At 48.1% G+C, this 27,085-nt stretch overlaps 10 protein-coding genes across 10 annotated transcripts; 7 read left to right on the top strand and 3 right to left on the bottom strand.

The window, feature by feature from the left end:
* Positions 1–489: 489 nt before the first annotated feature.
* EV420DRAFT_1483319 (uncharacterized protein) lies at positions 490–1,098 on the top strand (the record flags this gene model as incomplete). The annotated part of the gene is made up of 1 exon (XM_060469967.1): positions 490–1,098. One exon carries the CDS (start codon positions 490–492, stop codon positions 1,096–1,098), a length of 609 nt encoding a protein of 202 aa, XP_060326614.1.
* Positions 1,099–2,885: 1,787 nt separating this feature from the next.
* EV420DRAFT_1483318 (alcohol oxidase) lies at positions 2,886–5,321 on the top strand (the record flags this gene model as incomplete). The annotated part of the gene is made up of 11 exons (XM_060469966.1): positions 2,886–2,919; positions 3,122–3,184; positions 3,241–3,322; positions 3,374–3,528; positions 3,589–3,695; positions 3,846–3,948; positions 4,006–4,200; positions 4,273–4,652; positions 4,703–4,781; positions 4,836–5,167; positions 5,232–5,321. The coding sequence occupies 11 exons, from the start codon at positions 2,886–2,888 to the stop codon at positions 5,319–5,321; spliced, it is 1,620 nt and encodes a 539-aa protein (XP_060326613.1).
* Positions 5,322–5,681: 360 nt separating this feature from the next.
* EV420DRAFT_1275575 (kinase-like protein) lies at positions 5,682–6,875 on the bottom strand (the record flags this gene model as incomplete). The annotated part of the gene is made up of 4 exons (XM_060467909.1): positions 5,682–5,872; positions 5,923–6,094; positions 6,152–6,270; positions 6,323–6,875. The coding sequence occupies 4 exons, from the start codon at positions 6,873–6,875 to the stop codon at positions 5,682–5,684; spliced, it is 1,035 nt and encodes a 344-aa protein (XP_060326612.1).
* Positions 6,876–9,056: 2,181 nt separating this feature from the next.
* Positions 9,057–11,296, top strand: EV420DRAFT_1483316 (alcohol oxidase; the record flags this gene model as incomplete). Its single annotated transcript, XM_060469965.1, has 10 exons — positions 9,057–9,159; positions 9,212–9,293; positions 9,342–9,496; positions 9,546–9,652; positions 9,706–9,910; positions 9,966–10,166; positions 10,220–10,620; positions 10,672–10,750; positions 10,799–11,130; positions 11,192–11,296. 10 exons carry the CDS (start codon positions 9,057–9,059, stop codon positions 11,294–11,296), a joined length of 1,770 nt encoding a protein of 589 aa, XP_060326611.1.
* A 1,459-nt stretch (positions 11,297–12,755) lies between these two features.
* Positions 12,756–14,994, top strand: EV420DRAFT_1750805 (aryl-alcohol oxidase; the record flags this gene model as incomplete). The annotated part of the gene is made up of 10 exons (XM_060480343.1): positions 12,756–12,861; positions 12,924–12,993; positions 13,032–13,201; positions 13,257–13,363; positions 13,416–13,620; positions 13,669–13,863; positions 13,968–14,320; positions 14,382–14,460; positions 14,512–14,843; positions 14,908–14,994. The coding sequence occupies 10 exons, from the start codon at positions 12,756–12,758 to the stop codon at positions 14,992–14,994; spliced, it is 1,704 nt and encodes a 567-aa protein (XP_060326610.1).
* A 1,320-nt stretch (positions 14,995–16,314) lies between these two features.
* EV420DRAFT_1566039 (uncharacterized protein) lies at positions 16,315–16,895 on the top strand. Its single transcript, XM_060474049.1, has one exon. It carries the CDS (start codon positions 16,336–16,338, stop codon positions 16,819–16,821), a length of 486 nt encoding a protein of 161 aa, XP_060326609.1. The 5' UTR covers positions 16,315–16,335; the 3' UTR covers positions 16,822–16,895.
* Positions 16,896–18,143: 1,248 nt separating this feature from the next.
* On the top strand, positions 18,144–20,257 carry EV420DRAFT_1566016 (uncharacterized protein). Its single transcript, XM_060474048.1, has 6 exons — positions 18,144–18,313; positions 18,662–18,781; positions 18,833–18,910; positions 18,961–19,038; positions 19,091–19,759; positions 19,813–20,257. The coding sequence occupies exons 1-6, from the start codon at positions 18,272–18,274 to the stop codon at positions 20,131–20,133; spliced, it is 1,308 nt and encodes a 435-aa protein (XP_060326608.1). The 5' UTR covers positions 18,144–18,271; the 3' UTR covers positions 20,134–20,257.
* EV420DRAFT_1711055 (uncharacterized protein) lies at positions 20,050–22,139 on the bottom strand (the record flags this gene model as incomplete). The annotated part of the gene is made up of 5 exons (XM_060479622.1): positions 20,050–20,613; positions 20,683–20,833; positions 20,890–21,305; positions 21,617–21,631; positions 21,860–22,139. 5 exons carry the CDS (start codon positions 22,137–22,139, stop codon positions 20,264–20,266), a joined length of 1,212 nt encoding a protein of 403 aa, XP_060326607.1. The 3' UTR covers positions 20,050–20,263.
* A 623-nt stretch (positions 22,140–22,762) lies between these two features.
* EV420DRAFT_1647172 (uncharacterized protein) lies at positions 22,763–23,374 on the top strand (the record flags this gene model as incomplete). The annotated part of the gene is made up of 1 exon (XM_060478010.1): positions 22,763–23,374. The coding sequence occupies one exon, from the start codon at positions 22,763–22,765 to the stop codon at positions 23,372–23,374; it is 612 nt and encodes a 203-aa protein (XP_060326606.1).
* Positions 23,375–23,986: 612 nt separating this feature from the next.
* On the bottom strand, positions 23,987–25,383 carry EV420DRAFT_1275594 (terpenoid synthase; the record flags this gene model as incomplete). Its single annotated transcript, XM_060467910.1, has 7 exons — positions 23,987–24,086; positions 24,140–24,372; positions 24,425–24,521; positions 24,573–24,600; positions 24,661–24,824; positions 24,888–25,043; positions 25,103–25,383. 7 exons carry the CDS (start codon positions 25,381–25,383, stop codon positions 23,987–23,989), a joined length of 1,059 nt encoding a protein of 352 aa, XP_060326605.1.
* Positions 25,384–27,085: the final 1,702 nt, after the last annotated feature.

The raw sequence follows: 27,085 nt of genomic DNA, 5'->3' as shown, positions 1-27,085 counted from the left end.
TTTGTTATCTTTCTCTGTACGGTTGGTTCAATAAGAGTTGCAGCTTAGAACCAGGAGCGCCATAGACAAACCTGCTCGTTGCGACGTGCGACGTGCGTACGTCTTTTCATTTCTTTGACTGGCTTTCTGACGCTGGTCCTATTTATACAGATTCATTCCTTTCCACGAACTCAAGAGGACTGCCTCTCAGCGCTTCCATTCAAGACTCAGACTGTAAACGACAGAACTTGAAGCTCGCCCGATTTGTTGCTCGCTCCCGCTCTGCCACCCACGCGACCAAAACGAGCACGAGTGCATACGTGCTACTACTACAGAGACTTTACACTTTGCGACTGAGAAACGCTTACTGGTGCGTGGTATTCACATCTCTGTCGTTCTCTGGTGCTAATTACGGCTGCGGGTATCAGACTATCTCATCACCCATCACTGACCACAGCCCGCCATACAATAGGCACAGCGCCCCAACGACGGCTGACAACAAGCACCACGATGGTCTCCTCCCCGGCATCTTCGACCACGCTTGCCAACCTCGGGCTTCTTCACCACAAGCTAGAGCTAGAGTGTGGCTTTGTCATCCAGCCAAAGGGCCACCTTGAACCCCATATCAGCAATCTTCCGCGACGGAGGGTGGTCAGGAGGAGGGTTGTAGAGAGCGAGAGCGAGGACGAGGACGGGGATAAGGCCAGCGCCAAGACAGAGTCCTCGCATTCGCTCAAAGACGCGGACGAACCTCATCCCGTGCGCATACAAGCCCTCGGCGAGAACACAGACGTATGCGTCTCCGTCGCAGAGGTGGAAGGATGGGACGGGGACGTCGTTCGCGTCGACGAGGAAGAAGAGAATGACTGTGGTGTACCGACTTCGCCGCGGTCGACGTTCCTCGAGCTGGTGTCGAAGGGGTCGGCGTTGCGAAAGGTGCTGGTTGTCGGGACCCGGGTAAATGTGTTTGCTGTTGGACTGGGGATACTCTGCCGGCGTAGTGGGAAGGATATGATAGAGACGTATATGGAGCTGCATGACACGGGTGGGTTGGAGGATGCATGGAGGGGTTTGTTGAGTCGGGATGGCGTCGAGTGGGTCGCAGGAGAGGACAATTAGATTTTGATATAAATTTTATATATGGGTAGATTGGGTATTAGAGGACTCGATGCTTATTGTATTCCTAGACAATTTGTAGATATAAATTCCGTATTACTCCTTACGAACATACTGAGTGTGAGCTCGGTCAACGAATCCATCAATTGACCCTACTACACTGACAAGGACGAAAAGGAACGACGGCACTTCTTTTCGGCTTGGGGGAGACTGCATGGGAACGGTTTCTGATAAGATGCATCTTTCAGGCAAGTTTCACGGCGCGCGATGGGCGGGTCAGCTTCAAGCCATGCAATATCATAAATACAGAAACAGTAAGCGGAGGTAGGATACGACCTTGGAATTGTATTCTAACTTCTAATTATTTACATAAAGTAGCCGAAAAAAAAAAGCAGCCTTAGGGACGCACCTTATTCCGGACACGGGAATCAAACCCTGCGAGCAGCGATTAACTGTTACACCAAATCCGAGCTACCTCATCGTCGTTCCACGTCTATCGAATGCCTTGATAATGACCCACGTGGACAGCACGATCCGGAACCGAGATACTTCGCGTCCTATCCTTCCTATCATTTTTCGCGTTTATCAGCCATGACCATGGCACAGACTCGGAATCTCACTTGAATTATCGTTCGACCTTCCCAAGCACCAATATGAGAACTGCCTAGAGCGATGTACTACTCTTCAGACTTCCATGAATGCAGACTTCAAGAGCGTGATGTATGACTTTGCACGATATCGGTTCGAAGAAGAGCTGAGGGCAACAACCTGACTACGTTTTAGGAGGGGAGGACTGCTCCGGTGGAGCTAGGGATTGCTACGGTTCGAACTAGTGAGTCGCTCGATTTCCATATTGGCCTTGGCTCAAGAACTTGAAGTAGGAAGAGCGAGCCGTGGCCATCTATTGCGCTTTCCGAACCTATTCACACTAACTTACCTTGCCCTTATTCGCGCTGATCACAATCACGAGAGCGCGCTAACGTATGAAAGGGATGACCTGTTGATCGTTTCAGCGAAGTGATTCATAGGTGTTCCGTACGGTGGATGGAAGTCAGTAGCTGTATGCTACTTGCCAACTCTGACCGCTTACTATTTAATAGTAGTGTTCAGAGTCGCGATTTTCAGGTCGATTTGGTCCACAATTTTTGGATGCAGTAAAATTGACTGTCGCGCGGAACACCCCCGAGAGGCGAATCCCTGCTTTTTGATGTCGATTCTTTGAGGCGATTTTTACACAACTCCCCGCGAAACTGACAGGATAACGTAAAATCGACCCGAAAAGCATGACTCTGACCGCTACTACTTAATATTGGTGGTTAGCGAAATTAGCATCAGTTGACGAAGTGAGTGCTCTCGTTTGTGAAAGGCCAGTCAACTCTGATCTTGATACTCATAGACTTGCGCACAGCTCTACTCAGTGAGCCTGCTGGAGCCACGGCGTTATGAAGGCTGGAATCTGTCCGTCGTACTTTGCTCTAAGCCTAGCGTTTGGACTTGGGCGTGGGGTCGGTTCTTTCGGCTGCGACTAGGACGGCGTATGCATATCACTTTTTCTTTGACAAATTTTCCGATCAGTCATCAGGGATCTACACTTAAAACTCTATAGCCTGAGTCATAATAACAGCAAGACTCGTTGCCGCAGTGTCTTCATGTGCCATTCTTCGGGCTTCATTGCACTCAGAATCAGAGACTCTCATCAGACTTCGATACAGAAAAAAATCTCGCCTCCAACTCTACAGTGGGGCTATGACTTGTCATCTGTCTATCTACAGGTACCTCTCCCACCATCCATGCCTTTCCGACGTGATATCCACACGACGCCCGGTCGAGTCGTGCTTGATTCGTGGCCTGGGATCAGATTGTATTAGGTCGGCATTGTCAATATATTCTTTCTGATGGCATTCTCGGGACACTGTCGTCTTCAAGGCACTACAATCATCCTTATAAACTGCACACACCGACAGTTGCTCATCCATTCCCTCAATCCTGTTCTCATTTCTTTTAATCCTTCTGCCTCTATGCTCAGCTGCAATATACGAAACACTCGCAGACCTTCCGTCTCTGGACTTTGACTACATTATCGTAGGAGGTAGAGATGGTCTTTCAAAACCTTTCCTACGCTCTATCACTGATGCCCGTCATAAGGCGGCACTGCAGGGAATGTCCTCGCGAATCGTTTGACCGAACAGCCTAATACCTCCGTGCTCGTTCTAGAAGCGGGAAGATCGTATGTTGATCCTTTCCTTTTTTTCAGAATATTTCTTCCAACACAACGTAGGACGGCGGACGTACTAGCTTCGCAGATACCCTTCTTCTGTTTTTCGCCACCAACTCTGCTGAACTGGAACTTCACCACCACTCTCCAGCCTGGTCTCAACAACCGGAGCTTTCCCTATTACAGGGGGTTTGGGCTGGGTGGGTGTAGCGCTATTAGTAAGTTTGGTTTGACCTTCCATTGGCGCGTGCTGACTCCTAGTGTCTTTTCGTTCGTAGATATCATGACATACACACGCGGCTCGTCGGAGGACTACGATCGCTATGCGAGAGTCAGCGGGGATGAGGGGTGGGGCTGGGATAGGATGCAGCCATATTTTCGAAAGGTACATCCCACAGGGCTCAGGATATTACTTGTCTGATTTTGGACACAGAACGAGCGCTTTGTCCCCTCTGCAGATCATCACGATCTGAATGGTTAATATGATCCCGCGGTGCACGGCTTTGACGGAGTTAACTCTGTTTCGGTGGCTGAGTATCCGAGTGCGATCGATGGGCGGGTTATTCAAGCAACTAAAGAGGTCCCGGATGAGTTTCCGTTCAATTTGGATTATAATTCAGGGTATCATTTGGGTATCGGTGAGTGAAGAGTGGAGTTACGATATGGGGTAAGCTGATTATTGGCGGCATTAAAAGGCTGGCATCAAAAGACTATCGGGAATGGGACAAGAAGTACCTCGGAGACCTCGTATCTCGCTCCCGAGTACATCAACAGGGAGAACCTGCATGTGCTTGTGAATTCGCATGTCACACGGATTCTCGCTGCAAACGGCTCCAGTGTAGACAACAGGCCGTACTTCGATGCTGTTGAATTCACGCAGGATGCCGGAAGTAGGCTTGTCCTGTTGTTCAGCACTAGCTTTGTCTGATAAAACATCTCAGAAACAATGTGTATCCTTTCAGCTCACAAGGAAATCATTCTATCGGCTGGAGTTATCGGGACTCCCCACATCCTGCTCAACTCGGGCGTGGGAGATGCAGAGGTGCTCTCTGCGTTAGGCGTCACCTCGACGGTGCACCTTCCCGACGTTGGGAACAACTTCAGGGAACAACTAAACTGGGCCCTCAATTGGGCTGTGAACGACACAAACACGATAGAGAATGTATACTGGAGGAACGCGACGTTCCAAGAAGAAGCTATGACAGAATGGCAGGCGAGTCGAACGGGGTACCTGGCCAACTCCCCGTCGAACCAGTTGGGATCCTTCCGGGTAAACGAAGGTTTACTGGAGGAGGAGCCTTGTGCGGGTAATCGGACGGGCCATTATGAATTGATATTCACGGTGGGTGTCGTTTTTATCCATTGGTCATCACTAGTAATCGAAATCATCAGGGCGGGATACCCATCGGCGCTGTCCCACAAACTGGGAGCTTTCTCGGGATCTCAATCACTGTCCTATGCCCACTATCCTGTACGCATTCAACTCATACCTATCTTAATCTTTTTTTGGTTGACTCTCGGAAAGACGGGAACGTCAGCATCAACAGCACCAACCCTCTCTCCCCACCAGTCATCAATCCCAACACGCTCTCGCATGAGCAAGACTTGGTGTTGATGGAACAAGCTGTGGCGGGTGCGCAGAGGTTCGTCTCTGCGCCCGTGTGGAAGGATTATGTCCTCGGGCTCGTGACGGATATCACGGATCTGGAGGGGAGCATCCGGAGTAGGGCCATGCCAGGGGGACATGCGGTGGGTACGGCGAGTATGTCCCCGCCCGATGCGCGTTGGGGCGTCGTCGACCCGGATTCGAGGCTCAGGCGGGCGAGAGGGGTGAGGATTGTGGACGCGTCGGTTTTGGTGGGTTTTTCGTTTTCGTTTTCGGCTATTCTGGAGTGTTGAAGTTTCGGGTGGTTTTTTTTAGCCTTATATTCCGGCTGGGCATACTCAGGCGGCGGTGTATGCCGTTGCGGAAAGGGCGGCGGACTTGATCAAGGGAAGGGAATCTTCTTAGGTTGAGTTTGCTCTAGAAACCGACAAGCCTATTTTGTTGATACCTTCGTGGTAATACATAAGCCAGTCAAGTCAACAGCTCTCTTTTAAATTGAACCAACAAAACAGAATCGATAAACATTCATTTCCTTCCCGAGTCTTCCGGTCTTCAAATAGGAAACAGAGCGTAAACTAGATAATACAGCCTTGAAACGGACACTGACATATCGTAATCAAGGTTGCGTGTCTCGTTAAACTGCGAAGACTAATCAGCCGGATTCGTGCCAAGTCAAGTCACTAGCTTGCTTCTGTCATTGCTCCTACATACACCGGTCATGGTCACTTGCGGCCATAGCTTGACTCATCTGCGGTTGTTTCACCTCTACTCAACCCCATTGAGCCACGGATCGGAAAGCAACTCGGCGGCGCTGGCTCGCTGTGCAGGATCTAGACGTAAACATCTGCGCATGAAAGCAGCGGTGGAAAGAACATCCGCTTCTTCTATAACTTTGCGCCTCCTGATGGATATCTCGAAAGGATAATCAACGAGTGGATGGTTGGCTCTGAGATTACCTGGATATACTGAATGAACACGAGGGACGACGTTGGGAATGCACACGTACAAGTTGAATCGAAATATTTGTCAGCCAATGGACTGACGGTGAGCTGTTGCGCTCCAAAGTCTTCGCCTGTGAAGCATATCATCTGATAGAGGATGTAGGTAAACCCGTCAAAGTCGAATTTAGGGAGCAAATCATATTTGAAGAGGGCATGGCCGGTGATGAGTTCAAAGACCTTGGATATGTGTTCGTCAAAGGAAGTAGATGATGAATGGGAGAGAAGAGCACGCACCAAGCATCCGAACGACCATATATCCACCTTTTCGTTCCACGGGCCTCCGATGATTATTTCCGGAGCACGAAGCGCTATAGGAGAAATTTCTTCTTGGTCATGGACATCGACGGGCTGCGCTGTAATAATAGGTGAGCAGTGAAGTAGCATACACGACACGTTTGAAACTACCACTGCCAAAGTCGGCCACTAAGAAAGTTCGCTGCATGGCCTCCTGCAGAGTGGGGATCGGAAGCGGCTGAGACACCGCGACCGTTACTAACCCTTCGTAAGAGAGTTCGGGATCATGTCGACGGGGCGGGTCGGACGTAAGTAGTTCGTCGAAGTCGCTGGTGGACATCGGAATATCGAAAAAAACGTTGTCGTGCTTCAGATCAGTGTGGACGACACCGCGACTGTGTGCGTGGGCGATTCCATGAAGCAAATGTAGGATGATGCGTTTAGCGAGAGGAAAAGGAAAGTGTCCGTGCTTTATGAACAGCGATTTTACGTCTCCACCGAGAACCTTGGTGACTAGGCAGAGGTGCTGTCCTGCGCTGCCTTTGCCAGGGAAGGTGAAGTGCGACATAAGCTGAAGGCAATGTGGACTCGGCGGGGGCGATGATACCTTCTCGAGAGCTTCGAGTTCCCAAACGCGACCCCGTTCGACGAGGTCTGTATAATAACCACTAAGGATCTTAAGGGCAACATAGGAGTTATCCCTATAGAGATATGTTAGCGTCATCAAGAATGAAAGAGCAGCACATACACTGTATCACGAGCGAGCCATGTGCTCGAAGACATGCCCCAGCCAAGCTTTCTGGATATAACATAACGGTTTTCTGGGCCGATGGCTTCATCAAACTCGAGCTGAGGCCAGCCAAAACCTTCCTGAGCAGGTATACCAAGTGGCTCTTCAACGAAAGTCAAGTCAACACCGACTTTGCCATCGGTATCAACAGGGGTATATTCGTTAGGTGCTGGAGTATTGATGGTAGAAGACATCCTGACAATTACAAGCAACGAGCGCAAACGACACAGTGACGAGGTCAAGGGCAGAAACAAGGGCATTGCCGTGGGAAAGGATTAATGTCTTAGGACGCTCAGCAAAGCCCCTGTTTTCGGTGACTTGTGATTTTAGTCATATATACCGGCTGGACATACTCGATTGGAAGATTTGACCATAGGAGAGAAATCTGTTTAGTTAGTTGAGTGAACACTGGTCATCCATGAGCAGTTCTACTCATTGGATCATTCCTAGATGCAGGGTGAATTGTATCTGGGTTAGGAACCTGGATTTGCGATATCTTTGTGCTAATAGAGTTGGGTGATGCGTGTTCGGATGTGGGAGTTTGTGGGTGCCAGTTTCGGACGCCACGTGTGCTACCTTCGCGAATTGAAAAGTTGAGAACAAGAACAAGAACAAGAGGATGACCGGTCTATATCCTCAAATATCAGTCTGATTTCGTCAATACCAACGTGAATGAAAAAAGGTCAGTCAAGCGAAGCAATTTCCCTTGGAAGCAGGATTGCATTTGATCAAAAGAAACAGCGAGATCTATTCTCTCCCGATGCCCGTTCCTTATTGGGACCTGGCGCCGGTAACACCACCACCACCATTTCCCCCCTCTGGGCGATAAATAAGCAAGATAATCCATACCTGATGCAAACACAGATGTATAGAGTAAAGGTCGTGGTTGGCCTTTTATTGACAATCTGTAAAAACGGCCGAGATCGGCTATATCCGGCCATCCTAGCTTCTCCCATCATCGACATCATCGATCAAAATTTCGTCGCAAGTATCGTCGCATTGAGCTTGAGGGCTTGCCTGTTCAAAGGTTCAGTGGTTTCTAGTGAGATGGCTTACTTTTCACAAATAACCTGTGTGCAATGCACGGAATTGCTCTGCAAGGATGTGTGATAGGCACTCATGAAACGCGAGTCATATATCAGGAAAGTTGAATGCGGTCCTTATTCATTCTTATGGAGCTATTCATCGATGACTCAGGAAACAAATATCATCCTCGAGATACGATCTATAATGAGGACGACCATTGCTGACCATATACCGCCCACCCTCCGTGCTTGCTAATACGCCTTTGGAGAGATGTTGGTGTCACCAGTACGACGCCACAAACCCGTCGCAGCAAAAAGATTCTTCTACCGCGATTGCAGCATACCTAAGTCAATTTTGACCCAAAACAGACATTGTTAGAGCTAGAGGTGGAGCGAAGCCTTGCCAGATTGGGCTCCCGCTTAGCACCACACCTATCACAGGATACAAGCCCATCTTGCTGCTGAATATCCAGCCCAAGGAGACTTTTAACAACTTCTCTCTCGTAGAGAACCGCCGTATAAATTTCCACCGCTCGCCTCGCCGCTAATCATTTCATTTTTTCCCATCAATATCACAATCGCACTGTCTATATACTGCTATGCCTCCAAGTTACCGGTCTGTCATTGCCTCATCTCATCGATGCGCTATCCACACAAAAATCCCGGTTTGTCTGCAGGATAGTGGCTTGGCAACAACGTACGTCACAGAGGCTCTGCCTATTCAATGTCTATTCTCGATGCGCCAGCCTTACGACAACCTGTAAGGCAGAATTCATTTTCATATAAATCACTCTTACATCTGGCCGCTCCTAATACAAACTGGCGCCACTTGTGCACTACTTTCCTCCCTCTGTTCGGCGATACACAAATCGACCTTTTTCTCCTTTGTGCTGTAGACCAATCGCGGGAATGTGGATGCCACTGCGGTGGCGGAGAATCCGCACAATATCCACTGGAGACATTAATATTCGTCCCGTCTCCTCCATTCTATCTTTTAGAGACACAGTCGCCTCCGGAGTCCGCAAGGCAGATTATTTATTGACTCTCAGAAAGCTTGGAGTCATGCGGCTACTTCTCCATCCCCTTCATCATGATCTCACTCCTTCTGTTGATCCTGCCTCTATGCTTAGCTGCAATATATGAAAGAGCAGCAGACCTTCCTACTCAGGACTTCGACTATATCATCGTAGGAGGTACATATATCCTCGGTCTTGCTTCGCTATCTTCGCTGACGTCTTCTATAAGGAGGAACGGCAGGAAATGTCCTTGCCAACCGTTTGACTGAACAGCCTGATCTATCAATCCTCGTTCTTGAAGCTGGAAGATCGTATGTGATTCATTTCCCTTCATGCTATCTCTTCCAACTGTGATCTAGGACCGCAGATGTCCTGACCTCGCTAGTACCCTTCTTCTGTACTGCTCCGGAATGGCCATTGGACTGGAACTTTACTACAATCCCGCAGCTCGGCTTGAACGGCCGGGTCTTTCCCTACCTAAGGGGGTTCGGATTGGGTGGATGTAGTGCTACTAGTGAGTCCTTTCTCGCTGGCATGTGTTCATAGCAAATGACTTTTGATAGATATCATGACATACACGCGCGGATCGTCGGAGGACTATGGTCGCTATGCGAGACTCAGTGGGGACGAGGGATGGAGATGGGATCAGATGCAGCCGTATTTTCAAAAGGTTGAGTACAAAATTAAGTGTTTGCAACAGAATGTCTGACTTTTTTTGTGCAGAATGAGCGGTTTGTTGCTCCTGCCGATCACCACAATATCACTGGTCAGTATAATCCCGCAGTGCACAATTTTGAGGGAATCAACTCTGTGTCGCTCGCTGAATACCCGAGTGACGTCGACGGACGAGTCATTCAAGCGACCAAGGAGCTCTCTGACGAGTTTCCGTTCAATCTCGATTACAATTCTGGGTATCATTTGGGTGTTGGTGAGTGTTGAGTCTGAAGAGGTCGTCCTAGACTGACCATGATGATTGTCGGAAGGATGGCACCAAAAAACCATCGGAAACGGGACGAGAAGTAGCTCGGAAACGTCATACCTTGGCTCTGAGTACATCAACCGGGTGAATTTATACGTCCTCGTAAATTCGCATGTCACTCGCATTCTGGTAGCAACCGATTCAACTGTGGACGACGAATCGGAGCCGTATTTTAATAGCGTCGAGTTCACGCAGGATGCTGGAAGTAAGCTTGTTCCGCCATTTTTGGCTCTGGCCCACGCTGATCATAGGTTACAGAAACGACGTATACCCTTTCCGCCCGCGAAGAAATCATTCTGTCTGCCGGAGTTATAGGGACTCCTCATATCCTCCTCAATTCGGGTGTTGGTTCCGCTGATGAGCTGTCTGCGTTGGGCATCACTCCGATGCTGCATCTTCCCGATGTTGGGAAGAACATGACAGATCAAGTGAGCATGAGGCTTTCCTGGGCTGTGAACGATACGCAGATGGTAGAGAGTGTATATTGGAGAAACGAGACCTTCCAGGAGGAGGTTTTGGCGAAATGGCAGTCAGATCGAAGCGGGTTCCTGGCTAACCCTCCCTCGAACCAATTAGGATTCTTCCGCCTAAAAGATGTTCTGATGGAGGAAGAATCCTGTGCTGGAAATCAGACAGGTCATTACGAATTGGTATTCAGTGTAGGTTCGACTCAAGCAATTGCAATAATATTTACTAACAGATATCATCAGGGCGGGATGGACACCTTACCCGTTCCAGCAGGCGGCAGCTATTTCACGGCACTGGTTAACATCTTGTGTCCGCTTTCTCGTACGCAACCAAAACGTTCTCTTCTGAGGTTTCGTTGACCTAGCATAGGTGGGAATGTCACCGTCAACAGTACCAATCCCCTCTCCCCACCAGTCATAAACCCCAACGTCCTCACGCACGCGCAGGATCTAATGCAGATGAAACATGCTATTGGAGGTGCACAGAGGTTTGCCGCCGCGCCTGTCTGGGCAGACTATATCCTCGAGCTCTCTGTGGATATCGGCGATCTAGAGGGAAGTATTCGAACTCAAGCAAGGCCTGCCGGTCATTCGGTCGGTACCGCGAGTATGTCCCCGCTTCATGCACATTGGGGAGTTGTCGATCCCGATTTGAAGCTCAAACGGGCCAAGGGTGTGAGAATTGTAGATGCATCGGTTCTGGTGTGTTGTTTTTTTTCGTTTTATTCGTGATGGTTTGGGATTTTTAATCTGAGAATTCTAGCCCTACGTACCGGCAGCACATACGCAAGCTCCGGTGTATGCGGTTGCGGAGAGGGCGGCGGATTTGATAAAAAGGGGAAAATTCCCTGAGACACATGCTGCGTAGTATGCCAAATATATCATGCGAGTTCATTTTCCGAGGCAATCAAAGGTGACCTGGCTTCCACTGCCTCTGGCTGTACATCAATCGCGTGTCAGTTCACCAGTATGCTCCCGCCGACAATACCGGCAATGCCGGCATCTATCATTGAGTAGACCAGTATTCTGATTGGGCACGAGAAATTTGATGCTCCAAGTTTTTGATACTTAACAGACAGCTCCACATCGTGAAGGCTCATTTATTTCTGGTGCATGACGGCCTTGATGCGGTAATACTCATTGAAAGACTTGAAGATCATAGAATAAGCGCGAAAGAAGAGGCTTCATGTTCATCACATTGATACCAATGGGCGATGGGGACAACTTTTTTGATAAACGTACGTTGTCCAGGCATCAGATCGAATTGAGATTACAATGGCACATTGGTTACAGCTAAACACGGTTCAATGTTCAATAGCCGGCTTTTCGTTGTGGGCGTTAGTAGGTGACAATTTCCAATCGTCCGCCACGTGTCTCGCGAGTTTCCGCACCAATTTCAATCTTGAACTTGATCTTACTCCACTTAGTAGCTGATCCACGAGAGTGACCGATTCTACCAAGACACCTCGGCAGGTCCCTTCCATGGCCTCGTTGTGGAATTTCACGGTCAGCCTCCAGGGCTCCATCTCTCATTTCCGACTGTGGAGATCCGAGACGTGAACCGAGGAACGTAGTGCTTCGACGGCGGACACACCACGCCGTTTGCTAGCACTTGGGTGTATCAGAAGTCGACAAAGTGGTGGCATATCAAGCCTCAAGCCAACTTGGAACTGATGCATGATATACATGGAAATTTTCGTATCCTCGCGCATTAATTGGAGAGCAGACGGGATGTAATAGCGAACCGTGTGTATTCTGGTTGGTTTAATTTTTTATCGACGTATTGTGGTACTAAGTGTTCAACTCCACAGGCCATTTTTTGTCTCTATGTCGGATCCTCTTAGCACTTAGCGAAGATAGGATCATAAGTCCTTGAAACGCTGAGATGCTTAAAGTTTCGGCGATGTTGTTGTCGAACTTCTGATAGATCAATGTTCGGTACATGACAGTGCCCGATTGCAGTGCGTTATACGGCACAATATGCGATGGGAAAGCAGACCGTTCTTCCCAAAGTAGCAAAAAAAGCACATTTCCAGCTCTCGTCGCACTCGCCGGTGTTGTCACTTCGTTACGACAGCTCTATCGCGATCTCATGTCTTCTAGATTATCCCTCGGCATCCTCCAATGAGATATCCACCCGATATCCAGGTTTCATCTACTCCGGTATGGGATACCTGTCGCGACAAGCATCTCTATAATTCTGTTTCTCTTTGCCTGGCACTTGACATCCTGATGTCCGTTCTTACCGCCGTTCTCAGTATCATGTTCGAGGCCAGCTACTCCTTTATAAGCTGCACATAGAGGTAGGTGCTCCCCCACCCCGCATCATGTTTTCTCCCTTTCTTCTTCTCTTACCTGCTGTATGCTCAGCCGCGATATACGAGAAAGTCGCAGACCTTACAACTCTGGACTTTGACTATATCATCGTTGGAGGTACATAAAACCTGCCTTTTCGCTTCTTCATCACTAATACTCTCCTTGAGGCGGCACTGCAGGAAATGTCCTTGCCAATCGTCTGACCGAACAGCCTGATATATCTGTGCTAGTCCTTGAGGCTGGACAGTCGTATGTGTACATATCATCTCTTTTATTCAATCTCACAGTCTACCCAGAACCGCGGATATCTTGGTTACGCAGGTACCATTCTTTTGCACACTAGCTACGCCCGACACGGCTTTGGACTGGAACTTTACCACGACGTCCCAGCCTGGCCTAAACGGACGGGCCCTTCCATTCCCAAGGGGCTTGGGCTTGGGCGGCACTAGTGCAATCAGTGAGTTCGACTAAGTCGTGTTGCAATATCGTCATTAATTTCCAACGTTGTCCAGATTTTATGGCATACACCCGCGGTTCATCGGAGGACTATGATCGATACGCCAACATCAGCGGTGATCCCGGGTGGGGATGGGACGAGATGCAGCAATATATTCGAAAGGTTCGTTCATTATCATCAAGCCCAGAAAGAAAATGACCTTGCTATGGTCTAGAACGAGCGTTTCGTCGCGCCTGCGGACCGTCACAATATCACTGGAGAATTCGATCCAACAGTACACAATTTCGGTGGTGTAAACTCGGTCACGCTCCCAGGATATCCCCGCGCTATCGATAGCCGAGTTATCCAGACCACTAAGGAACTACCGGATGAGTTCCCATTCAATCTAGACTCTAATTCAGGCTATCATTTGGGGATCGGTGAGTACAACCTTGAAGTGGTAGACCGGTTTAACTTATAAATGAAAGGATGGGAGCAAACGACTGTGGGGAGCGGGACGAGGAGTAGCTCCCAGACGTCTTATCTTGGGCCTGGGTATATTGAGCGCGAGAATTTGTATGTGCTTGTGAATTCTTATGTCACCCGGATCCTTCGGAAGAACGGGTTGGATTTGGACAACGGTCTGCTTTTTGATGCTGTCGAATTCACGCAAGATGCAGGAGGTAGGCACCGGTTCCATTGCCTGTCGGCAGCTAAAAAAAAGTTATCATCCCAGAAACGATGCACACCCTTTCTCCATCTAACCTCAAAGAAATAATCCTTTCAGCCGGCACCGTTGGAACTCCTCACATCCTGCTTAATTCAGGCATTGGGGATGTCGGCGAACTCAATGCTTTGGGCGTCACCCCAACGGTCCATCTACCCGATGTTGGGAAAAATTTGACAGATCATCCGAGTTTGAGTCTCGTCTGGACTGTCAATGATACTAACACAATAGAGGACGTATATTGGAGGAACGAGTCGTTCCAGGCGGAAGCTCTAGCTGAATGGCAAGCCAATCGGACCGGGTATATCTCCAACATCGCGTTAAACCATCTTGGATTCCTTCGTCTAGATGGTGTCTTAGAAACTGAACCATGCGCCGGTAGTCAGACAGGGCATTATGAATTGATCTTTGCTGTAAGTTAAGGTTGTCATGAGCGGGTACAAAAGTGACTAAACGCGTGCAATTTTTTATCAGGGTGGGATTTTCGGAGAGGCCGTTCCGGAAACCGGCAGTTATCTTACTATAGCTGTCGTTATGTTGTGCCCGCTTTCTCGTACGTCTTCCTTTCTCGTCAATCATCTTCGCCTTAACGTTCGGTTGGCAGGTGGAAACATCACCATCAGCGGTACCAATCCTCTCGATTCACCGCTCATCAACCCCAACTATCTCTCGCACCCTCAGGATTTAGAGGCACTGCAACACGCTGTAGGGGCTGCACAGAGATTTGTCGCGGCACCGGTATGGAAGGACTATATCATTGAGCTCACTACCAATATCACGGACTTGGAGGAGACCATCAGAGATATAGCCATACCGACTGATCATCCCGTTGGTACTGCGAGTATGTCCCCGGTCGGCGCGGACTGGGGAGTTGTGGACCCAGACTTGAGGCTCAAGCGCACGGCAGGGGTGAGAGTCGTAGATGCGTCTGTCTTGGTGAGCGTTTCGCTGAAGTCCTTAGCTTCGCCGGCTGGTTTGGCTGATTCCTTTAATTATGTAGCCTTTTATTCCTGCTGCACATACGCAAGCAGCAGTCTACGCTTTTGCAGAGAGAGCAGCTGATTTGATCAAAGCAATTGGCCAATAAAGGAGATAGGTAGATACTACATAGTGAAGAACTCGTACGTGAAAGTTTATATTTATGAGTCTACAATCCCGAAATCAAAACATCTATTCTTGAAGAGGGAGAAGCTGCACAAAACGTCTGTTCTTGACCTCAGCTCCAGCATTACCAAAGTACCGCATCGTCATAAAGCTCCAATGAAGTGATCTGAATGAACGACTCTGAGAACGATGCAGCAGATAATCCACAAAAAGGCGTACCCCGCAATCCAATCCTGAAGGCCCTGGATGTACTTCTGTACGATGGGGTCGATGTCAGGACCTCAAGACGGTACATGCTTCGTGTCTTCAATGAAGGCGTCTATGGTCTCCCTACAGCGATCGCCGACATAATCAACGGTTTGCTGGAGAGCGTATCTCCACGGGATTGTTCGACATTGTAGGAGAATATGCCTCGCCCCTAGCCAAGCAGGTCACCGGGAGACTGGTGCGTATCTCACTCCGTCGCTTAGCCGAGTCATCGTCAGCTGATGGGGATCAGGTTCTAGGTAAAACCAGTAAAAATGTGGCTCACAGGTGGAAGAAGCATGCATCAGAGGCGGTGTTATAGCAATAAGCTGTCAGTTCGCCGGCTTGAAGTCCATAGAGAGCCTTTCGCTGCCTGGCGCTCAAGTCAGGGCAGTTGGTGCCCTCAGCTATTTATGAGAGCGGGTGCTCCTATATCCCGAAAGCGTTAGCAAGGACAAAAAGAGTGAGAACGTTAAAGATGAAAGATCCGAATACAATCATGACGGGTTTCAAGACAGGATCAAAGGCTTTGTTAGGTCCTGAATAGGAAACGCGTCGGCTCATACAGTAACTCGGTATTACGAGCATAGGATATAACCAATACGAAGCACAATGATACGATATGCTCGTTTCAGATACAGAAAGGAAAGGGGGCTCCTGGTCTTGAACTTGAGCTTCGACGGTAGATCTTGAATTTTTTAACCATTATTTTTTTGGCTAGGGGGACGAAATGCTGCCTTGAGATCAATGATGAAGGTGACAGTACCCACATAGTACTTACACTCTTACAGACAACATTCCATTGATCCTTTTATTAGGTCTGGTGGATAAAATGGGTTTTGCGTTCCGAAACAGAGACGAGTCCTAATCGTCGTCGAGGCTAAAGTCTGCAGTCGTGGATTGTGCTGCCTCGCATTGAGTGACTACCCGGTGGTATCCAAAATTGTGTTGCTTAGAGTCTAGAGAGTGCACGAGACGAAGTCCATCAGGCAGGGGTGGCGTGGTTGGTTAGTTGTGGTTGATTGTGGGTGGTGTTGGTGTTGGTGTTGGTACCGGTGGTTGTGGGAGACAAAATCGAATGCCACGTGTCGCTATCGATCTGCCTTGTACCTTACCATTACCATCAAGATCTTTTCCTTGCCGCTATAGCCAAAGCCCCTACAAAATGTCACGTTCAAAAGAAGATCTGATTATTCCTCTTGACACTGAAGCGCAAATTGAGGATCTCAAACGCGAAAGGGACAAGTCCAGGACCCAACATCTGGAGACCCTGAAAAAACTGCGGAGAAAAGCCGACGTGGAAAGAGACAACGACACCTTGCGCAAAGAGAACGAAAGGCTGAGAAAAGACTTGGATGATGCGAAAGCGAGAGCCTTGAAGGTGGATGAAGAGGCGACCGACCTATGGGGCCAGAAGGAAACCGTTGAATACGAGAACCGAGGTTTGAAGAGACTTGTCGCGAGGTTGCAGGAGAGGACTAGGGATGTGCACCGTACCGTTACGGATACGGCCGTACCCTTGACGGATGGATACGGATACGGATGGACCGTATCCGTACCGTAGGAGCAGGAAAAGCGAGGTTCACGGTACGTACGGGTATACATACGGACGTAACGGCCGTATTACGGTCGTAGAATACACTCAAAAGACCTGCATGTTCTCTGCAGCATAATACTAATAATCATCATCGTCTCCATGTAGACAAAAGAAGATCCACTATAAAAACAGTCACTTTCGAAGTCTTTCAGGGAATCAAAGAGACGTACACATCTTGTGTTCATGAATTGCGTGGGCAAAGTCATTTTGGTGATCTGTATCGTAAGAGTGGCAGTGAGTGCGGACAGCAATGGAAACCTAAGCAAAGAATGTGTGAGGTATGCACATTTAATACTCCAGAGTTTATTGCATCGTGCCAGGTGATACAGTAATGTTTCATTTATAAAATACTAAAAAACAGATTGACGACGGCAACTTGCACATTGCTGAGACAAATGCAAATTGTCATTGAGAGAGGGGGACTACGCATGTAATTGGCATACCTTGTACCAGGTTGAACTAAGTTGAAACACTCGACAGATTACAGTGGCAAGCAATTTTCAGATGAGAAAGCGAAAAGGGAGTACAAATAGTCTGTATAGACAAGACCAAGATGCCCTTCAAGGCAAATGGGATGAACAACGGATCGAAGTATGGAATGCCAGAGTAGCTACACCATACGCACCGTTATCGACATTAGTGCGAGAGAATGGACCATCAAAAGCGGCTTCGGTTTGATATCAGTTGCAGCTGCCGTATACGGCCGTAACGGCTTGTTCCGTACGGTTGTTACGGGTACTGACCGTACCGTGAACCGTACCGTACCTTGCAGTCTCACACTCGCGACGGTACGGACCCGTATCCGTATGTGCCGTACGTATCCACCGTATTACGGATACGGTGCACATCCCTAGCTCAGAGGACAAAGGACCTTACGGATGCAAATTATAGTAATCAAATCAAAGTTGAAACACCGCACAAGGTTCTAACCTTGACGACGGTGAGCCTTATCTCTCGCTTCAGTGATTTCTACCTTTTTCAATTCATTACAGAAGCCCGCGCCTTCCTCCTCTCTGAGATCCCAGTCGACGGGAAAGGAAGTACCACAAGTCATCAATCTAATAGATGATGACGACGATGACATGGTCCCAGTCAGCACATCCGTATGTTTGTTCTGCCTTCTGCCGCTTCCAAACTCATTCTAGTCAGAACGAGACAAAGTTCCCAACACAAGCTGTTATCAAAACAGAACCGTTGGAAGGAACGGTGAGCGCTCTTTTTTAGTCTATGTCTGCTATTCTTGAGCTTCCATCGGCAGGATGAGGTTAATCTACGGACATCTGGTCGTAAAGTTCCTTACACACTCCATTAGGTACTGTCAACACCTGCACCTGCCTCTACCCGGTCCACCAGAAATATTAAGAAACGGCGAGCAGACGTTGATCTTCCAATCGCACCACCACTGAACGATAGGGATATGCGGCCGCCCAAGAGGACAAGAAACGCGCACTCAATTGTGGTAGGTTACTCTTTACTCGATGTATGATTGTTTAGAAGCCTGGATCAGGGATCCTCTCAAGAACCAATTGCGCAGATTGAGGTAAAGTTGCGTGTCTACATTTTGGCTTTCAATCAGCTAAAAAGATGATCACGTTCAACAGACTTCACATTCTGCGTCGACATCCTCTGGATCCCAATCTCGTTCTGATGCCCCGAACGACGATGAACCTTTGGACGTACGTCATGCACGTGTCTTAGGAAGATCCTTCCTGAATAATTGCTTATGGGATGAATTTGACCCCAATAACATGGAATTCGTCGGTGTTTGAATCGTCATTGACTAAGTGTAACTAATTTTTTTTTCCAGGAATCGATAGAACCTGAACCCGATGCGATGGAACCCCAAAGAGATTATGACGTCTATCCAGGAGCAATGAAGCTGCGGACCCAACTAGATCGCCCAGAAGAAGTGGTCCTCAAGAGTGAGGTTAATCACACAACGCTGATCGCCTCTCCCCTACTAATCCACTTGGTGTAGGACGAGTTCGATCCAAGTGATTCGCTGAGTGTCGATGATGGTTTTGAAGATGCATCCAGATCAGAGAAGCGTCAAGTCGCACGTCTTCACCGGAATCTGATAATGTGTTCTGATGGCATACTAACCAGGGATCGGGGTCAACAAGTCGCTCACACCTATCTGAGATCGCCAGAGGAAAGAAGAAAGCGGTACCCCGACCATTGAATGTACGTTTGACGTGTCTTTTTAAAGGTCCCCCCTGACATCTGCATGAAAAAGGACAACTACCTCGCACAGATCGAATCTATACATCTCAAGAATGCTAAACAGTATACAACTAAACCGCCTCCGCCAACTGGGTTCTACGTCCCACGCGTTTTCGTATCAAGCGTTTACGGAGGCAGCTCCATGCAATTCATGCAAAAGCTCACAGCCTTCGATATTCAATGCATATGGCCTACCAAGGATCTCAATCCCCTCGTCGTGGACTCCCCTGGTGCCCCAGGATTGTTATTCACTTCAAGACCAGAGATTGTTGGAGGCAAGCCTTGGCACGTTTTCTGCAAGTGGCAAGTGGAAAAACAGCTCCGCTGGGAGTATGCGGGGAAGTATACCATGGTCATCTCAGGTAAAATCAAGGCAGAGCAGCTCGCTGCGCAAACAGAGGCGACGAAGAAGCGATGGGGGGAGTACTTGATAACAAGGAAGGAGGCGAGGGTATATGTTGCTATGCGAGCGCGGATTGCGCTGAGGAAGCACGACCAACCGCTGGACGAAAGAAGGGTGTGCATGGAGATTGAGGCTGTGACGGGTAGGGCGGTAGAGAAGCCAGGAGATAAGAGGATGACGAAGGAGGATAAGCAAAAAGAGAGGGGAAAAATCAAAGCTCGAGTACCATTGGCCGTCACAGCTAAGGATGTGATCGAGGCGTTGTGCAATGGTGATGAGGTAATGTATATAACTCTATCGTCAAAGTTTGCCGTAACTGACTCTTAATACAGCATATCAACATCCTGCGAATGGATTGTATTGGGTACGATCATACGTTTGTGAAGGATATGCAGAAAAAACTGCCTCAATGGCAGTCAAAGTCGAAGAGCACACCGAAAAATAAATCGGCATCAGCAGGCAAGGGGAAGTTGCCATTAAGGCCTGACGATGGTAATGAGCAGCATACTTCTTCTGTTGCTCCTCGTCGACGAACTTCGAGGCGGATGAAGAACTCCGTTCGTTCGCGGCAGCTTGCGGATGAAGAGGTTGAGAGCGAGGTGGTAGAATCGGAGGATGAGCGTGATGATTCTAATGCCGATCCTGACTATTGACAACCAATAATGAGGTTTATGAGCTACCTGTTCTTATAGCAACATCATGTATCTCTCATGAAAATCTTTATTTGAATTCAGTCGCTCAGGCGAGAATTTAGATGGCGACTTCGGTATTATTATACAATCGCTATGCAAACAATTCCAACTTGTTAATGGTATCCTGTCCATCGGGAATACTCCAGTACACCAGTGTACCAAGGCCAGCCCCTGCCATAGATACTAGATCATTAAAGTTTTCTTCATCCTTGAATGACCTTGGCAGGCCAATGTCTAGCTGAGGTTCGTGGTCTGAACTGTCATAGTCTAGGCACAAAAGGAACGGCAAGTCAGGATCCTCGGGCTCGCCCTTTTCCTCGATATATTCTTTCTTAGCATCTGCCCACTCCGCGGACAGATTTTTGTAGTGCTTAACAAACGCGGCATTGAACACTTTCAGTGTGTTTTTGTCGCTCCGGGAAATGGGTAGCACTCCGCCGTCTGAGGAATATTGGAAGGTGAGATATGCATCTCTTGGCTGAAGGCACCTCTAGGCTAAAGACAACATACCGTTTCTAATCCTTTTTATATCCTTGCAAAGATTACGGCGCTGTGCCTTCCAGTCATCTCTTTGGCATGTACTTGAACAATACAGCTCCAACTGACACCCAGCACAACGCATTAATACAGTCGTTGCGGCTTTTCCGGATCTTCTGGGGCACTAGCAGAAAGAAAATGAGCATAAAAGAATATCTCAGAGAATACGAATTGAATTACCTGCGCGTTACCACAGAGTCTGTACTCATCACTCGTGAGTATATCCATTCTGTACGATGAAAGACATCCAAAATCTACCCATGCTCTACAAAGGACACTGATATCCACTGCACGATCGCTAACTCGGAATCCTGGAAACCTGCCAGCCCGTTCCGCTTTGTATATGAACATGCTGCTTCTCTTTAAGATCGAAGCATAGACAAAACGTGATGAAATCTTCTCAAGAATTTGCGACATAATCACCTCTAAAGAATTGGCAACTTGAAGCGGTTTGATTGGCGTGAAACGCCGATAACGATAAAGACAATCTGTTGCCTTGAGCAAGGATGGAAGCAGGCCATATCCAAGAGCGTCGAGAATGTATGAATGTCCGAGCTGTACGACCAGCAAATGTACCGAGACACATAAGTGACTCCCTGAATAACCACGTTCAGCTCTGTAACTGTAAGTTGTCGGTGCTTCGTCAATGACCGTAAGATCTGGCACATCCAGCGAAGACAATTCCTCTTAAGAAGTTCCATGTGAATGGACGAAGACTCGTCTGCAAGGTGCCATATTGCACGAGTAATGGTCGTCATTGACCGACACTCGTGTGATACATTTGCTTGCTGGAGAGAAGAAAATGTACCAACAACAGCTCGAATACACAAGTCTGCCATAGCAACGCCATTCTTCTCAAGGAGGCCAACAAACGACCGTGGCATCGATGATCGAGGGGAATACAAACCTGAGAGCGTCTGGGCTAAAATAGACACAACATATTTTGTGTGATCGTATGGGGAGATGGACATGGATAGTCTTCCGGATGAAGGGTTGAGTCAAAGAAATGGTGCATATTCCGTGAATAACTTGGGCTCTAGAGACAGTCTCTGCACAAATTCGCCACGTGTCGTTATCACGAAGAGAACCATCATCGAAACTCGATGAAAGTCTGGTTCGAATTCATGGCCACGAGATGGGATGAGTATACGTTCGCAATACAAGGATATCCAAAAGGAAGCGGCAGGTAGAACTGGATAGACAACATCGTCAAAGGTTTTCGGGTCGTTCACATCTACGCCTATCGCAAGCGCATGAAGCGAATTACAACTGAGATTGAGTGGATCTTTGGGATCGGAGGACGGAACGGCAGGGAGTTGTCCTTCTTTTATGGCCTGAACGGGTTTGAACTTGAGATTTTCGTACAGAACTAGGAGAAGATTTCGGCGTGAAACGGGGTCCTGGCGGGCTTGCTTGGCCAGAAATGACATGGCTTCGAAGGACCCTGCTTTGCAAAGTTTCTGAAAGGGATAGCTTGAATTTCTCGAGCTGTATATATACTTCAAACATACCACGAGGTTATCCATAGCGTTGTGTCTGAAACGTGGTCCACTATTCTTTCCAAATATCACCTAGAAGCAGTTTGAGATTAAGTCGGCTTCGCAAAGGACTAGGAACACACTTTGAATAGCCAAAATACTCACAGCAATGTAGAAGATGAAAGCTGCATGAAAATCAGTGAAGATGATGCCAGCATCAAGAAACTCAGCTGTCATGTTCAAGTCCGCTCAATCCCCGTTTGTTTGAGTTCTTGATTCGGACTTAAGAACTTGAAGAAAGAAACACATCAGCCGCAGATCCTTCACAGGTCGTGCGGCCATTTTTGGCTAACTTGCCGCCCAGTTGATAATGGATGATCCAGATGTCAAGCATTGTTGAGCCTGTTGTGGGGAGGTCCGCCGGAAGACTGAACGGCCGATCCGGCACCGGTCCATGGCATCGTACCGAGTATGGCTCAGAAGCCGCCTTCAAACTTGCCGCTCTCTCCGACAGCCAAAAGATGTTTACTTTCATCTTATGCCACGGGATTCATGTTTCTCTCCCTTTGTCCGCCATGTCTGTCCAGTCCTCGTGCTTTTCCATTGCCGCCAGGAGCTTTACTATCCGAGAAATGCTCGATAATTTGCTTATCATGCGTCCATCCTACTCCCGATACTCAGACCAGGAGTCGCTTTCAAAACGCCTAAGAGTCATATCAGCTCTCACCGAAATCGTACCATCGCTACGCCGCTCATTGATATTGAATGGTGACATCCCCCGCCGTGATGCGGAGACTCTACAAACGTCCCAGGAATTTCTTTGCTCAGCGAAAATCCTTGTGCAGATGGCAATATTGTCGGATGAAGAAAGCACAGGCGTGCTCGAGACAATCACACGAATACTCCGTGATTCGAAATTGTTTGCAGTTCTAGGACCTGGTCGCCATCACATTGTAGAATTCTATTCTCACATGGGAAACTCTTACAGTGCAAGTAATAGGACCGTTTCACCCAAAGCGCGCGCCATACGAAGTTCACCCGCCCTGAAACAGCTGGTGGATTTTATGTTCAGCAAAGAGTACCCTAATTTTAAAGCTGTCTTTGATCTCATCTGTGGCATTCTAGCGTTTGGACTCGAAAAGCACATTCAAGTTCCATCCGCGTACAACATTTTGTATGATTTTTAAAGCCTTGGGAACTACTTGTATCGACTCAGCTTGGTAAAATTCATTCGCCGGCATGTTAGAGGGCTTGCGCGGGCACCTGAAAGCGACATACATACTAGGATTGTAGAGCGGCACGTCGGTTCCCGTCACGACCTGTAACCTCTTCCTTGCAAGTGTTATTTTGATCACCGCTAGTCGAGACAAGTCCCCCGTCTAAGACCCTCTCGTGCTTGCCCGCCCTTGGCCGTGGGATCCTTCATGAACTGTGTGTCTCCAAAAATCCGAGAAGCGATGTTCCGTGATCCGCATGCTGAAGAAGAGAGGATAAATGTCCTATTGGTTGTCGATGTTATTGAAAGATATATTTCTGGAGAAAGAGACACGTCTATCTTGGTAAGCTGTCCTCGGAAGCCCTTGGTCTCGCTGACTATTTTCGCCAATTTATTTGATTACATGGCATTTTATTCCTGCTGCACACACTCAAGTGGCGGTCTATGGTTTTGCAGAGAAAGCAGATGATTTGATCAGGTAAGGGGCCAACGAAAGAGATAAGTAGCTAGCTATATGGTGAAGGAGAAAGACTCGTATACGAAAGTGTTTAATTATGAATCCAAAAGTGAGAATATCAAATATCTATCCTTGAAGAGGGAGAAGCGGTACAAAACACGTCTTCTTGACCTCAGCTCCAGCATTACTAAAGTACCGTGTCGTCATAAAGCTCCAATGAAGTGATCTAGAAGAATGACTCTGAGACCGATACAGCAGATAATCCACAAAAAGACGTACCCCACAATCCAATCCTGAAGGCCCTGGATGTACTTCTGCACGATGGGGTCGATGTCGGGACCCCAAGATGGCACATGCTTCGTACCTTCAACGAAGGCATCTATGGTCTCCCTGTATCGATCGCCGACATAATCCACGGCTTGCTGGAGAGTTTTCCCATGATAAACCATCATAATGGCAATCATGTTATGCGTATTTCCACGGGATTGTTCGACATTGTAGGAGAAAATGTCCTGAATATGGTGTGAGGCAAGGAAATCTAAAGGGGAGTGAAAGGCTCCTTACATTGGACCAGGTGACCAGATCGTTTGTGTGCTGGTTAAGTGCTTGAATAACTTCATTTTCGGCGACCTCATCGGGAAGATCAATGTCAAGGGCATACCTACGGATCAATCAGCGTACGAACCAGAAAAAAATTAGGCAATAAACTCACTCTATTAGCGCCCAGCATGGCTTGCAACCTATTTGAATTTAACTCTTATCAATAAATAACGTCGGAGGGTACGAGAGGCAAAACTCACCAGACGTGTCCCTTCTAACATTGATATAAGATTCAAGGTCCAGAATGACACCGCGATCACGATCGAGGGCTTGGATGTTGATAGCCTCGAAGAACAATTCGAGGGTCTCTTTGAATCTGGCTTGCGCACCAGGTCCAGCATCGGGAATGCAACGGGCCCAGAGGCTACGAAACGAGCGAAAATCGGTTAATGAAATCATAGAAGCATGACATGTGGAAAACACTCACTCTCTAGCGAGTTTACCAGCATTCATCTCTTCCTCCGGCTGGATATAGTCGCTTCTGACTGTAGGCTTGTAATAGCTCGGAAACCAAAGCGCATTCATAACACAATCAGCGAGAACGTCAGTTTCTTTGGTCATCATGCCATCGCTAATGTTGTCCCTAACCTAGCATGTTAACATGTCGAGGAGGAAAAACGGGTGAAAACAATTCTGACTCACAGGTGGAAGAGGTAGTTCATGAAATCCGAGACAACCCTCAGGCGTGCATCAGAGGCGGTGTTATAGCAGTAAGCTGTCAGTTCACCGGCTTGAAGTCCATAGAGAGCCTTTCGTTGCTTGGCGTTCAAGTCAGGGCAGTTGGTGTCGAGCCATTTCACGGACTGAGCAGCGATGGCATCCCCGTTAGGATGGTACACGAGGGGGAAGGTGCAGTGAGAGACGAGATCAGGGAGAATGAAGGAAGTAGGGCGTTCAATTTCGGTGGTAGCTTCGATAACCATGGTAAACGATGGGGGGAGGACACGTTTTGGTTCTACAAGCGCACATCTACTTATGAGAGTGAACGCTCCTATATCCTGCAGGGTCTATCATTTAGCAAGGACGAAAACAAAAAGAGCGAGACCATCCAAGACGAAAGATCCAGATATAACCACAACAGGTTTCAAGACGAGATCGAAGGCTTTGTTGCATCTGGAATAAGAAACGCACCAGCTGATGTAGTAGCTCGATAAGACGAGTATAGGATATAGCTAATATCAAGAATGTTGGGAATATACGCTGGCGGTAGAAATACGATCGGAAATGAACATGGTGATCGTGGTCTCGGTGCTGATGTATTTGGCAGTAGTTGATACAAGCTGCTGTGTCTGACAGCGAATAGCTCGGGTGACTCCTGGGTCTGTGAAGTTAACCCATATCCGTACCTGTCAGGGTTTTTACCCGGATCGGCGCGTGTACAGGTTTTGCGGTTTTGCCAAGGTAGGCTTTGTGTTGGCTAGTATTTCTTACTATTGAGGTTTGGACCGGTAGGTTGCCGGTTAGTTGCTGGTAACTTACCTCTCCTCGCTGTAGGGATTTTCGTTGAGGTACCTTGTAGTTCAAACACGCGCCGTCAGATCGGAATATGGTGCAATCACTGGTGTTGTTAGCGCGTGATCAACAACGTGAGTAAAAACTTACTGTATAAGGCAAGCGACACACGAGATCTTTAATCTGAGGCGTAATCTTGCACCCCTGCCCTCACGATTCCATCAAAGCCCTTAGCCACGGGGACTCGCTCAGTGATGTGAGCTTGCGAACATCGTTTCTCGTGGAACTCGACAAAACTCGCTAAGCGTGCCACCAGCTCTCATTGTCCCGTCCCTTCGGTCTTGATTTGTTCTGTTCCGGTCGGACTGTAATCAGTATGCCCATAGTGAGGTAACTTCAAAATGAATTGCTTCTCCAAAGTCTTGATGACATCACTGTAGCATCATACTGAATGCCATATTAGTTAGTAAAAATTCAATATATATGAAAAGATCTTCCGGGACATGACCCGTACCCGACAATCTGGTCGAACCTGAGGTACCTGTGCTTTTCACTACTAGTACTAGGCACAGAACCCGGCCCAAGTAGCAGACTGAACTGGATGAAGTTGGGGGCTAGCACAAGCATGGCAAGACCAAGTCCTCAAATATTTTTGTGAAACAAACGTCTAATGAATTCATATTACTTACGGATATTGGTAGTAAGGAACATACAACGAGGCGACAGGAGGGCCGGTACGTAACAAGAATTATTAAGAGCAAGACTTGGCGGCATTGAGAGGACCTCCTGACGAGGAGACACATGCCTTAGACAGGGCAGAAAGGACCCCTGGACACAGTTGACGTTGAACCTCCGGCGATATTGTCAGTGGAATGGACCAGAGCAGCGGCATAACAGATTGTAGGCATAGAGGAGGAATTAAGAGCCTCAAACGAGGCATACAGGACCTGGGATGGTCCTCAAAGTGAAGGCAAGGGCGTTGCTTCGCGAAATGGAGCAAGATCATGGCGTGTGAGAGGATCAAGGTAGTAGCGAGATATGGTTCAGGCATTGAGGGGTGAAGCGAACCTCAGGTGAAGTAGAAAGGCCACGAGAAAGCTCCAGAGGTGAATGCGATAGTGAAAAAGTCGTTTCATGGGACAGGGGAGGGCCTTTCCCGTGAGCTGGTATAGC

The sequence above is a fragment of the Desarmillaria tabescens genome (genome assembly GCF_030435595.1).
Source record: "Desarmillaria tabescens strain CCBAS 213 chromosome Unknown EV420scaffold_40, whole genome shotgun sequence".
Taxonomy (NCBI): Eukaryota; Fungi; Basidiomycota; class Agaricomycetes; order Agaricales; family Physalacriaceae; genus Desarmillaria; species Desarmillaria tabescens.
This window is presented reverse-complemented; position numbering and strand designations above follow the sequence as displayed.